We start from the raw sequence: 13,525 nt of genomic DNA, 5'->3' as shown, positions 1-13,525 counted from the left end.
GCGCGCGCGCGCCCTAGAGAGCGGAGCCGTGCGCGCCAGCACATGACAGCAGGGGACGGGAACGGGTAAGTGACCTGGGATGCGATTCGCGAGCGGGCGCGTCCCGCTGTGCGAATCGCATCCCCAACGGCCATGACAGAGCAGCGCTCCCGGTCAGCGGGACTGACCGGGGAGCTGCAGGGAGAAAGACGCCGTGAGCGCTCCGGGGAGGAGCGGGGACCCGGAGCGCTAGGCGTAACAGTACCCCCCCCCTTAGGTCTCCCCTTCTCTTTATCCGGTAACTGCCTCCCCTGGGATGAGGACACCGGGAAAGGATGGAGGGATTCCTCAACGGCAGGCAGAACAGCAGGAGTAGGAATGGGGAGAGAGGGCAGAGGGCGAGACCTGGCACGGGGCAGTGTGACACCAGGACGAGGGCCATGCGGGGACACAGGGGCTTGCCTGATGGGACTGGGAGGGGGGGAGAGGCATTTCCTGTGGCAGGCAGAGTCCTTAATGACCTTAGGGGGACCGGATACAGGAGGAACCACAGGGTCACGGCAGGGAGTACTGGGAACCGGTTGAAGGCAGTCCTTGGAACAAGAGGGGCCCCAACTCTTGATCTCCCCAGTGGACCAATCCAGGGTTGGGGAATGGTGTTGAAGCCAGGGTAGTCCAAGGAGAACTTCAGAAGTGCAATTAGGAAGGACCAAAAATACAATTTCCTCGTGATGAGGTCCGATGCACATTAGGAGGGGCTCCGTGCGGAAACGCACGGTGCAATCCAACTTGGCTCCGTTGACCGCGGAAACGTGGAGTGGCTTGACAAGACGGGTCACCGGAATGCGGAATTTATTCACTAAGGACTCCCGAATAAAATTCCCAGAAGCTCCAGAGTCCAGGCAGGCCACGGCTGAGAGAGAAGAGCTGGCTGAAGTAGAAATCCGAACAGGCACCGTGAGACGTGGAGAAGCCGACTTAGCATCAAGAGACGCCACACCCACGAGAGCTGGGTGCGAGCGTGCGTTTCCCAGACGTGGAGGACGGATTGGGCAATCCACCAAAAAATGTTCAGTACTGGCACAGTACAGACAAAGATTCTCTTCCTTACGGCGATTCCTCTCTTCCAGGGTCAGGCGAGACCGATCCACTTGCATGGCCTCCTCGGCGGGAGGCCTAGGCGCAGATTGCAGTGGAGACTGTGGGAGAGGTGTCCAGAGATCTAAGTCTTTTTCCTGGCGGAGCTCTTGATGCCTCTCAGAAAAACGCATGTCAATGCGAGTGGCTAGATGAATGAGTTCATGCAGGTTAGCAGGAGTCTCTCGTGCGGCCAGAACATCTTTAATGTTGCTGGATAGGCCTTTTTTAAAGGTCGCGCAGAGAGCCTCATTATTCCAGGATAGTTCAGAGGCAAGAGTACGGAATTGTATGGCGTACTCGCCAACGGAGGAATTACCCTGGACCAGGTTCAGCAGGGCAGTCTCAGCAGAAGAGGCTCGGGCAGGTTCCTCAAAGACACTTCGAATTTCCGAGAAGAAGGAGTGTACAGAGGCAGTGACGGGGTCATTGCGGTCCCAGAGCGGTGTGGCCCATGACAGAGCTTTTCCAGACAGAAGGCTGACTACGAAAGCCACCTTAGACCTTTCAGTAGGAAACTGGTCCGACATCATCTCCATGTGCAGGGAACATTGCGAAAGAAAGCCACGGCAAAACTTAGAGTCCCCATTAAATTTGTCCGGCAAGGACAGGCGGAGGCTAGGAGTGGCCACTCGCTGCGGAAGGGGTGCAGGAGCTGGCGGAGGAGATGGTTGTTGCTGCTGTAGCTGTGACTGTACTTGCTGTAGTTGTGACTGGAGTTGCTGTGTCATGGTGGTCAAGTACGACAGCTGGTGATCTTGTTGGGCGATCTGACGAGCTTGCTGGGCGACCAGCGTAGGGAGGTCAGCGACAACTGGCAGAGGAACTTCAGCGGGATCCATGGCCGGATCTACTGTCACGATGCCGGCTGGCAGGAGGTGGATCCTCTGTGCCAGAGAGGGATAGCGAGGACCGTGCTAGTGGACCGGTTCTAAGACACTACTGGTTTTCACCAGAGCCCGCCGCAAAGCGGGATGGTCTTGCTGCGGCGGTAGTGACCAGGTCGTATCCACTAGCAACGGCTCACCTCTCTGGCTGCTGAAGATAGGCGAGGTACAAGGGAGTAGGCAGAAGCAAAGTCGGACGTAGCAGAAGGTCGGGGGCAGGCGGCAAGGTTCGTAGTCAGGGGAGATAGCAGAAGTTCTGGTACACAGGCTTTAAACACACAAAACGCTTTCACTAGGCACAAGTGCAACAAGATCCGGCAAGGAAGTGCATGGGAGGAGGATAGATATAGTCAGGGACCAGGTGGAAGCCAATTAAGCTAATTGGGCCAGGCACCAATCATTGGTGCACTGGCCCTTTAAGTCTCAGGGAGCTGGCGCGCGCGCGCCCTAGAGAGCGGAGCCGCGCGCGCCAGCACATGACAGCAGGGGACGGGAACGGGTAAGTGACCTGGGATGCGATTCGCGAGCGGGCGCGTCCCGCTGTGCGAATCGCATCCCCAACGGCCATGACAGAGCAGCGCTCCCGGTCAGCGGGACTGACCGGGGAGCTGCAGGGAGAAAGACGCCGTGAGCGCTCCGGGGAGGAGCGGGGACCCGGAGCGCTAGGCGTAACACCTAGCGGACGCTTTTGAGATGGGAAAGTCTTATAGTTCACTTGACGTGTACAGATCAGCCATCTCGGCATATCATTGTCCAGTAGACTCCTTACCAGTGGGTAAGCATCCATTAGTGTGCCGTCTGCTTAGGGGAGTGAAGTTTAAACGTCCTCCACGGCCTAGATATCAATCTACATGGGATGTCTCCCGAGTGTTGGACATGTTTTCCTCTTGGGAAGACAATGATTTGCTATCTTTGAAACTTCTGTCTCTAAAATTAACTACTCTTTTATGCTTAGTTTCCATTAAGAGGGTATCGGACGTCAAGGCCCTTGATATATCTAGGCGACAATTTTCGCCTGAAGGGGTCCGTTTTACGGTCGTTCGGAGAACTAAGACAGGACTTCAATCAGTCTTCTATCCCTATTTTCCGATGCATCCCAAACTTTGTGTGGTGCGATGTCTTCAATTATATGAGACACAGACAGCGGCCGTACGATCGCTCAGTCACAATCAATTGTTAATATCTTATGTTCAGCCTCATTTACCGGTCTCCTCGGCTACGTTAGCTCGGTGGGTGAGATCAGTAATGGAGAAGGCGGGAATTGATATTTACCTGTTTGGCGCTCATTCCTCTAGAGGTGCTATGGCTACTAAGGTGGTCACTTCAGGAGGTTCTCTCTCGGATCTCTTGTTAGCCGTTGACTGGTCGTCGGAGACGACATTCCGCCATTTTTATTTCCGACCGGAGGCACATGTTTCTGTATCGGTTCTTTAACTGTCAATTGTCTATGACTGTACTTTTGTATAGGAATCTAGCTTTAAACTTGCAAGATATGAGCTTCCTGTCTGATATATAAATCGAGATTTTCCTAGCTTGTGACGGAAAATATAAGTTATATGAAGACAGGAGGCGAGTATCTTCCCTCCCTACCCAACCCTGTTATGGTGTTTGTTTTCTTTATTGAATGGAGAAGACGCCGTCGTGGCTGTCGCTGTGGAAACTGATGTTCCTGTTGAACTTGTTCCTTGACAGTTTCTGTTCTGTTGCATCAGATGGATCTCGGTCCTGTTGGCCGGATGCTTGGAGGAGCCCAAGTGGAGTCGTTCTACTGTTCCAGGGTTCGTTTGCGATCAAGAAATTTGCATAAAGAAAGAGGAAGAGGATCTACAAGCAGTCCCTTTTATAGGAGCCAGCATGCTGGGAGGAGAGGAGGAGTTCACAGGGGACTGCTGGGAATTGTAGTTTTTTCTATACGTTATTAGCATTATAATATTTCTGCTATGAGCATTAAAGAAAGAAAGATTAATGTAAGATACGAGCCTCCTGTCTGATATATAACTTATATTTTCCGTCACAAGCTAGGAAAATCTCGATTTATACCCAGTATTATACTCCAGAGCTGCACTCACTATTCTGCTGGTGAGGTCACTGTGTACATACATTACATTACTTATCCTGTACTGATCCTGAGTTATATCCTGTATTATACTCCAGAGCTGTACTCACTATTCTGCTGGTGAGATCACTGTGTACATACATTACATTACTTATCCTGTACTGATCCTGAGTTATATCCTGTATTATACTCCAGAGCTGTACTCACTATTCTGCTGGTGAGGTCACTGTGTACATACATTACATTACTGATCCTGTACTGATCCTGAGTTATATCCTGTATTATACTCCAGAGCTGTACTCACTATTCGGCTGGTGAGGTCACTGTGTACATACATTACATTACTTATCCTGTACTGATCCTGAGTTATATTCTGTATTATACTCCAGAGCTGTACTCACTATTCTGCTGGTGAGGTCACTGTGTACATACATTACATTACTGATCCTGTACTGATCCTGAGTTATATCCTGTATTATACTCCAGAGCTGTACTCACTATTCGGCTGGTGAGGTCACTGTGTACATACATTACATTACTTATCCTGTACTGATCCTGAGTTATATTCTGTATTATACTCCAGAGCTGTACTCACTATTCTGCTGGTGAGGTCACTGTGTACATACATTACATTACTTATCCTGTACTGATCCTGAGTTATATCCTGTATTATACTCCAGGGCTGTACTCACTATTCTGCTGGTGAGGTCACTGTGTACATACATTACATTACTTATCCTGTACTGATCCTGAGTTATATCCTGTATTATACTCCAGAGCTGTACTCACTATTCTGCTGGTGGGGTCACTGTGTACATACATTACATTACTTACCCTGTACTGATCCTGAGTTATATCCTGTATTAAGCTCCCTATTACTATAATACAAGGTGCAATGATTTTCTGCTGTGCAGGTAGTGGGGTCTCACCTGCTGCTGGTTCTCGCGCTGCGAGTGGAGTCGCGCCTGGATACATTCCCTGGTCTCCTGGAACGCTTGTCTCTGGGACACCTCCGCCGGATAGTGCGTGCAAACACCAACAATATTTGTGCACAAGAAAATGAGGACATTGGACACCACCTGAAAGCAAACAAAAAACATGGCGGGTGAGACATCCAGAAACACCGCCACAACCGCAGCAGCACAGAGGAATCAGGAAAGCACCGACATGAGCTGCAGTGATCGGTCGCCTCGCACCTATGTCAGTTCAGTCTTTTCTCCTTTTTCAATATTCACTTCACTCAAACCCTGAATTATGGGGGGGGGGGGGGAGACATCACAGGGGTCACTGGCTGAGGTATGAGGGTCCTCACCCTGTGCTGGGGTCACCTCTGTAAAAAAAACCATGGGGTAAATCTATGAAAACTAAAAGATAAATCAGGTATAGCACCAATCAGAGCGCAGCTTAATGCCTCACATGACTGTGGGAAATATAACGCTGTGCTTGGTCGCTATGGGCAACAAGGCCTAATGAATTATCACAATAGTTAAACTTGGAGTTGTCCTCGTCTCCAGGATGGGTCCTTAGGACGAGGGTCCCCTACAGGGATTAAAGAAGAAGGGGTCACATGATACACTGCCCTGTAGTCCTGACTCTTTTTGTTTCTTTGGAGTCCAGTGGTTGGAGCTCACTTCTTCCAGGTGTGATGACACCTGCACACATGATGACACCTGTATATATGATATCACCTGTATATATGATAACACCTGTATATATGATAACACCTGTATATATGATGTCACCTGTATATATGATATCACCTGTATATATGATGACACCTGCACACATGATCTCACCTGTATATATGATAACACCTGTATATATGATGACACCTGTATATATGATGACACCTGCACACATGATCTCACCTGTATATATGATAACACCTGTATATATGATGACACCTGCACACATGATCTCACCTGTATATATAATAACACCTGTATATATGATGACACCTGCACACATGATGACACCTGTATATATGATATCACCTGTATATATGATGACACCTGTATATATGATGACACCTGCATACATGATCTCACCTGTATATATGATAACACCTGTATATATGATGACACCTGTATATATGATGACACCTGCACACATGATCTCACCTGTATATATAATAACACCTGTATATATGATGACACCTGCACACATGATGACACCTGTATATATGATATCACCTGTATATATGATGACACCTGTATATATGATGACACCTGCACACATGATCTCACCTGTATATATGATAACACCTGTATATATGATGACACCTGTGTATATGATGTCACCTGTATATATGATAACACCTGTATATATGATGACACCTGTATATATGATAACACCTGTATATATGATGACACCTGTATATATGATGACACCTGTATATATGATAACACCTGTATATATGATGACACCTGTATATATGATGACACCTGTATATATGATAACACCTGTATATATAATGACACCTGTATATATGATAACACCTGTATATATGATGACACCTGTATATATGATGACACCTGTATATATGATGACACCTGTATATATGATAACACCTGTATATATGATGACACCTGTATATATGATAACACCTGTATATATGATGACACCTGCACACATGATGTCACCTGTATATATGATAACACCTGTATATATGATAACACCTGTATATATGATGTCACCTGTATATATGATAACACCTGTATATATGATATCACCTGTATATATGATGACACCTGTATATATGATATCACCTGTATATATGATGACACCTGTAGATATGATGACACCTGTATATATGATCTCACCTGTATATATGATAACACCTGTATATATGATAACACCTGTATATATGATGTCACCTGTATATATGATAACACCTGTATATATGATGACACCTGTGTATATGATGTCACCTGTATATATGATAACACCTGTATATATGATGACACCTGTATATATGATAACACCTGTATATATATTAACACCTGTATATATGATGTCACCTGTATATATGATAACACCTGTATATATGATGACACCTGTGTATATGATGACACCTGTATATATGATAACACCTGTATATATGATGACACCTGTATATATGATAACACCTGTATATATATTAACACCTGTATATATGATGTCACCTGTATATATGATAACACCTGTATATATGATAACACCTGTATATATGATGACACCTGTGTATATGATGACACCTGCACACATGATGTCACCTGTATATATGATAACACCTGTATATATGATAACACCTGTATATATGATGACACCTCTACATATGATGACACCTGTATATATGATAACTACCTGTATATATGATAACTACCTGTATATATGATGTCACCTGTATATATGATGACACCTGCACACATGATGTCACCTGTATATATGATGACACCTGTATATATGATAACACCTGTATATATGATGACACCTGTATATATGATAACACCTGTATATATGATGACACCTGTACACATGATGACACCTGTATATTTGATGACATCTGTATATATGATGTCACCTGTATATATGATGACACCTGTGTATATGATGTCACCTGTATATATGATAACACCTGTATATATGATAAAACCTGTATATATGATGACACCTGTATATATGATGACACCTGTATATATGATAACACCTGTATATATGATGTCACCTGTATATATGATGTCACCTGTATATATGATAACACCTGTATATATGATAACACCTGTATATATGATGACACCTGTATATATGATGACACCTGTGTATATGATGACACCTGCACACATGATGTCACCTGTATATATGATAACACCTGTATATATGATAACACCTGTATATATGATGACACCTCTACATATGATGACACCTGTATATATGATAACTACCTGTATATATGATAACTACCTGTATATATGATGTCACCTGTATATATGATGACACCTGCACACATGATGTCACCTGTATATATGATGACACCTGTATATATGATAACACCTGTATATATGATGACACCTGTATATATGATGACACCTGTATTTATGAAAACACCTGTATATATGATAACACCTGTATATATGATGACACCTGTATATATGATAACACCTGTATATATGATGACACCTGTATATATGATAACACCTGTATATATGATAACACCTGTACATATTGTCACCTGTATATATGATGACACCTGTACATATGATGACACCTGTACATATGATGTCACCTGTATATATGATAACACCTGTATATATGATGACACCTGTACACATGATGAAACCTGTATATATGATAACACCTGTACACATGATGACACCTGTATATATGATGACACCTGTATTTATGAAAACACCTGTATATATGATAACACCTGTATATATGATGACACCTGTATATATGATAACACCTGTATATATGATGACACCTGTATATATGATAACACCTGTATATATGATAACACCTGTACATATTGTCACCTGTATATATGATGACACCTGTACATATGATGACACCTGTACATATGATGTCACCTGTATATATGATAACACCTGTATATATGATGACACCTGTACACATGATGAAACCTGTATATATGATAACACCTGTACACATGATGACACCTGTATATATGATGACACCTGTATATATGATAACACCTGTATATATGATGACACCTGTATATATAATAACACCTGTATATATAACACCTGTACACATGATGACACCTGTATATATGATGACACCTGTATACATGATGACACCTGTAGACATGATGACACCTGTATATATGATGACACCTGTATATATGATAACACCTGTATATATGATGACACCTGTACACATGATGACACCTGTACACATGATGACACCTGTACACATGATGACACCTGTACACATGATGAAACCTGTATATATGATGTCACCTGTATATATGATAACACCTGTACACATGATGTCACCTGTATATATGATGACACCTGCATATATGATGTCACCTGTATATATGATAACACCTGTACACATGATGTCACCTGTATATATGATGACACCTGTATATTTGATGACACCTGTATATATGATAACACCGGTATACATGATAACACCTGTATATATGATGACACCTGTATATATGATAACACCTGTATACATGATAACACCTGTATATATGATAACACCTGTATATATGATGACACCTGTATATATGATAACACCTGTATATATGATGACACCTGTATATATGATAACACCTGTATATATGATGACACCTGTATATATGATAACACCTGTATATATGATGACACCTGTATATATGATAACACCTGTATATATGATAACTACCTGTATATATGATGTCACCTGTATATATGATGTCACCTGTATATATGACAACTACCTGTAAACAAGCTGATATCCCACAATGAAATAACTTTAAGGAAACTGCAGACACTGAACCTGCAGCTGACGCTCCTGAGTTACCAGGGAAACCCGTCATCGTGTGAAAGCTGCGCTAATCCTCAGTGTGCGGGGTGAACGCTTCCGTACATCACATTCTGCAGAATCCACACAAAGCTGCACACCGCACAGCAGAGCCCACACGGACCCTGAGGCCATAAAGAAAAAACATCTAACACAAAGAGTGTGAAATCCTACAAAGTCCACAGTCACATAAAATCGGAGGCTGAAATGCGTCAGATGTACCCTAGGAAATGTTTTCACCTTTTATTAAGAAAGTTTTGTCTGTTTTTGTGTTTTTCAATCTTTCTAAACTATTTTAAAACTATTGCGCATGTGTAAAAATGATTTAAGGGGTACTCCACTGACCAGCGTTCTGAACATTTCGTTCCAAACGCTGTATGCGCTGCGGGGGTCAGCCACGCCCCCTCGTGACATTACACTGTGCCCCCTCAATGCAAGTCTATGGGAGGGAGTGTGACCCCCACAGCGCACACAGCGCTCTAACCTTATAACGCTGGCCAGTGGAGTACCCCTTTAAGTAGAATTCCACAAATCGAAAGTGACACGACTCCTATAGACAGTAATGGAAAAAAACTTACAAATACGACTTAAATCCGTTTTTTATTCTCCATGAAACAAAAAAATCAGATATAAATGTAAATGGACCAAAAGGGGCGTGTGTTGGATACGATGATGGGACATGAAGGTGTGAAACAGCTGTAGAGCCAAAGGTTGGGGAACGCCGCCTTAGGATCGGCTGCATATTTTGTGCAGTTGATTTTGCTACTCCATTAACTTCAATGGGTAGAAACTAAATTCAGGTGCAGAAAATATGCAGCAGATCCGGTCCCACGTACCACTTAATCCCCTTTCACACTACAGGTATCATCCTGTAAAAACCTCCGTAATTACCCGCGGCAAAAAGTCCTGAAAATGGCCGACAAAAAAATCCCATTCAAGTCAATGCAGATTTACTGTACATTTGAAGAATTGTTTTCCCTTTTACTGTCCCTTTAAAAAAAGTGTGAACATAACCCAAGCACATGTTCTCACAGCACCCAAAGGGGTCAGATTTGACGTAGATTTGCTGCAAAATTGAAAAATTAAAGGAGTACTCCGGTTGAATACTTTTATTTTTAAACCAACTGGTGCCAGAAAGTTAAACAGATTTGTAAATGACTTCTATTAAAAAATCTTAATCCTTCCAGTACATATCAGCTGCTGTATACTACAGAGGAAATTCTTTTCTTTTTGGATTTCTTCTCTGTCTGACCACAGTGCTCTCTGCTGGCATCTCTGTCCATGTCAGGAACTGTCCAGAGCAGGAGAAAATCCCCATAGCAAACCTATCCTGCTCTGGACTTTTCCTAAAATGGACAGAGGTGTCAGCAGAGAGCACTGTGTGACAGACAGAAAAGAAATCCAAAAAGAAAAGAATTTCCTCTGTTGTATACAGCAGCTTATAAGTACTGGAAGGATTAAGATTTTTTTTAACCTGTTGGGGATGGAGGGCGTACCTGTACACCCTTCGCCCACTCCCTTTCTATGAGAAAAAACGAAAGGGCAAAGACGGAAAAAAAAACCTCGTCTCCAAGGGGTTAATAGAAGTCATTTACAAATCTGTTTAACTTTTTGGCACCAGTTGATTTCAAAAAAATGTTTTCCACCGGAGTACCCCTTTAATCCACAGGTAAAATCCACAACGTGTGAATTCCCCTTAAGGCCATGTTCGCATGGTATAATTGGTATAATTTCCAAAATTGGAATTCCACTGCAGCAAAGTCCCATTGATTTCCATGGGATTATGCTGCACCCTGCACACAGCAGAATTTTCGCGCCGCCAAATCAATTCTTTCGGCGCAATCTGCTCGGAAACGCATAGTCATCTACAGAGAGGGCGCATTTCTGAGCGGTTCTAACGGATGAGTCACCACGGACGAAAATATTAGGCCGTGTGAACATAGCCTTATAGTTCTCCGGGTCGCTGCGATATACGTAACCAGTCTCTGCCGCACTGTGCACAATCAGACCGGTCATCAGAAGAAGGGGTTAATCGGCTGGGCCCACGGGCAGAGCTACGAGTATTATCTGGGACTGCGCCAATCTATGCCGGACCAGCGCCAGGTGGCCTGAGATGTGGATATCCTGACACAGCTGCCGCAGAGCCGGTGCCACCGCGGGCCGGGCCCTTGGTTCACATACACAAACCCTCCGCTGGCGCCTGCGGGCTCTGTCTCTAGTCAAGGGCAAGAGGGGACAGGAGAAGGGTGACGGGAAGAGAGGGGCAAACGGGGACAAGGGCGATCATGTGACCATAACGCAGCGGCGACAAATAACAGGGCAAGCGGATATAATTGTGGCGTCGTCCTCCGGTGTGAATATTATAACAGATGCTGAGTGACTGCTCATGGCTACTGTCACATAGCGCTGTATACTACGTGCAGTCCTGGGAGGAAGGGGGCGCTGTCACGTGACACAACAACAGTATTATAGGGGTACATAGCTGCTTAATCCAAAAAACAGCGCCACCTTTGTCCTGTGTGTGGTATTGCAGCTCAGTCCCATTGTAGTGAATGAAAAGGAGTTGTAATACCGCGCACATCCTGAAGACAGGTATGGCGCTGTTTTTTAAAAGTAAACAGCCATGGATTTTCTAATCCTGGAGATGACACCCAGTAGACTCAGGAACGGCGGAGGACAAAGGAGAGCAGCGGCGCCGGATCAGACAGGAATTAATACAGTATAAATATTTATGACTGAAACAAAATTTCGGAACCCGAAAAATCCGTATAAACGTGACACAAAAATGAACAAGACCTTAAAGGCAATATATCATCTACCAATCTTTCTTTTTTTCTCTGATACATTTTCTTTAATCTAATCCTATTGGACATGCTCTGTGACCCGTGTGGACATGCTCTGTGACCCGTGTGGACATGCTCTGTGATCCGTGTGGACATGCTCTGTGACCTGTGTGGATATGCTCTGTTACCTGTGTGGACATGATCTGTGACCTGTGTGGACATGCTCTGTGACCTGTGTGGATATGCTCTGTTACCTGTGTGGACATGCTCTGTTACCTGTGTGGACATGCTCTGTTACCTGTGTGGACATGCTCTGTGACCTGTGTGAACATGCTCTGTTACCTGTATGGACATGCTCTGTGACCCGTGTGGACATGCTCTGTTACCTGTGTGGATATGCTCTGTGATCTGTGTGAACATGATCTGTAACCTGTGTGGACATGCTCTGTTATCTGTGTGGACATGATCTGTGACCTGTGTGGACATGCTCTGTTACCTGTGTGGACATGCTCTGTGACCTGTGTGGACATGCTCTGTTACCTGTGTGGACATGCTCTGTTACCTGTGTGGACATGCTCTGTTACCTGTGTGGACATGTTCTGTGACCTGTGTGGACATGCTCTGTTACCTGTGTGGACATGCTCTGTTACCTGTGTGGACATGCTCTGTGACCTGTGTGGACATGCTCTGTGACCTGTGTGGACATGCTCTGTTACCTGTGTGGACATGCTCTGTTACCTGTGTGGACATGCTCTGTTACCTGTGTGGACATGTTCTGTTACCCGTGTGGGCATGCTCTGTTACCTGTGTGGACATGCTCTGTTACCTGTGTGGACATGCTCTTAGACCTGTGTGGACATGCTCTTAGACCTGTGTGAACATGCTCTTAGACCTGTGTGGACATGCTCTGTGACCTGTGTGGACATGCTCTGTGACCTGTGTGGACATGATTTGTAACCTGTGTGGACATGCTCTGTTACCTGTGTGGACATGCTCTGTTACCTGTGTGGACATGCTCTGTTACCTGTGTGGACATGCTCTGTGACCTGTGTGGACATGCTCTGTGACCTGTGTGGACATGCTCTGTGACCTGTGTGGACATGCTCTGTGACCTGTGTGGACATGCTCTGTTACCTGTGTGGACATGCTCTGTTACCTGTGTGGACATG

At 44.5% G+C, this 13,525-nt stretch overlaps 1 protein-coding gene across 1 annotated transcript in view; it reads right to left on the bottom strand.

The window, feature by feature from the left end:
• The window catches only part of ADCY5 (adenylate cyclase 5), a 138,308-nt gene that overhangs the window by 115,365 nt on the left and 9,418 nt on the right, over positions 1-13,525 (bottom strand). Inside the window, exons 4-5 of the mRNA XM_056536606.1 lie at positions 9,640-9,698; positions 4,989-5,138 (exon numbers count right to left, since the gene is read on the bottom strand). Of these exons, the coding sequence (XP_056392581.1) occupies positions 4,989-5,138; positions 9,640-9,698 (209 nt within the window). The remainder of the gene's footprint in view (positions 1-4,988; positions 5,139-9,639; positions 9,699-13,525) is intronic.

This window comes from Hyla sarda, chromosome 8 (assembly GCF_029499605.1).
Source record: "Hyla sarda isolate aHylSar1 chromosome 8, aHylSar1.hap1, whole genome shotgun sequence".
Lineage (NCBI taxonomy): Eukaryota > Metazoa > Chordata > Amphibia > Anura > Hylidae > Hyla > Hyla sarda.
The sequence above is the reverse complement of the archived record's forward strand: the minus strand, read 5'-3'. Positions and strand labels throughout refer to the sequence as shown.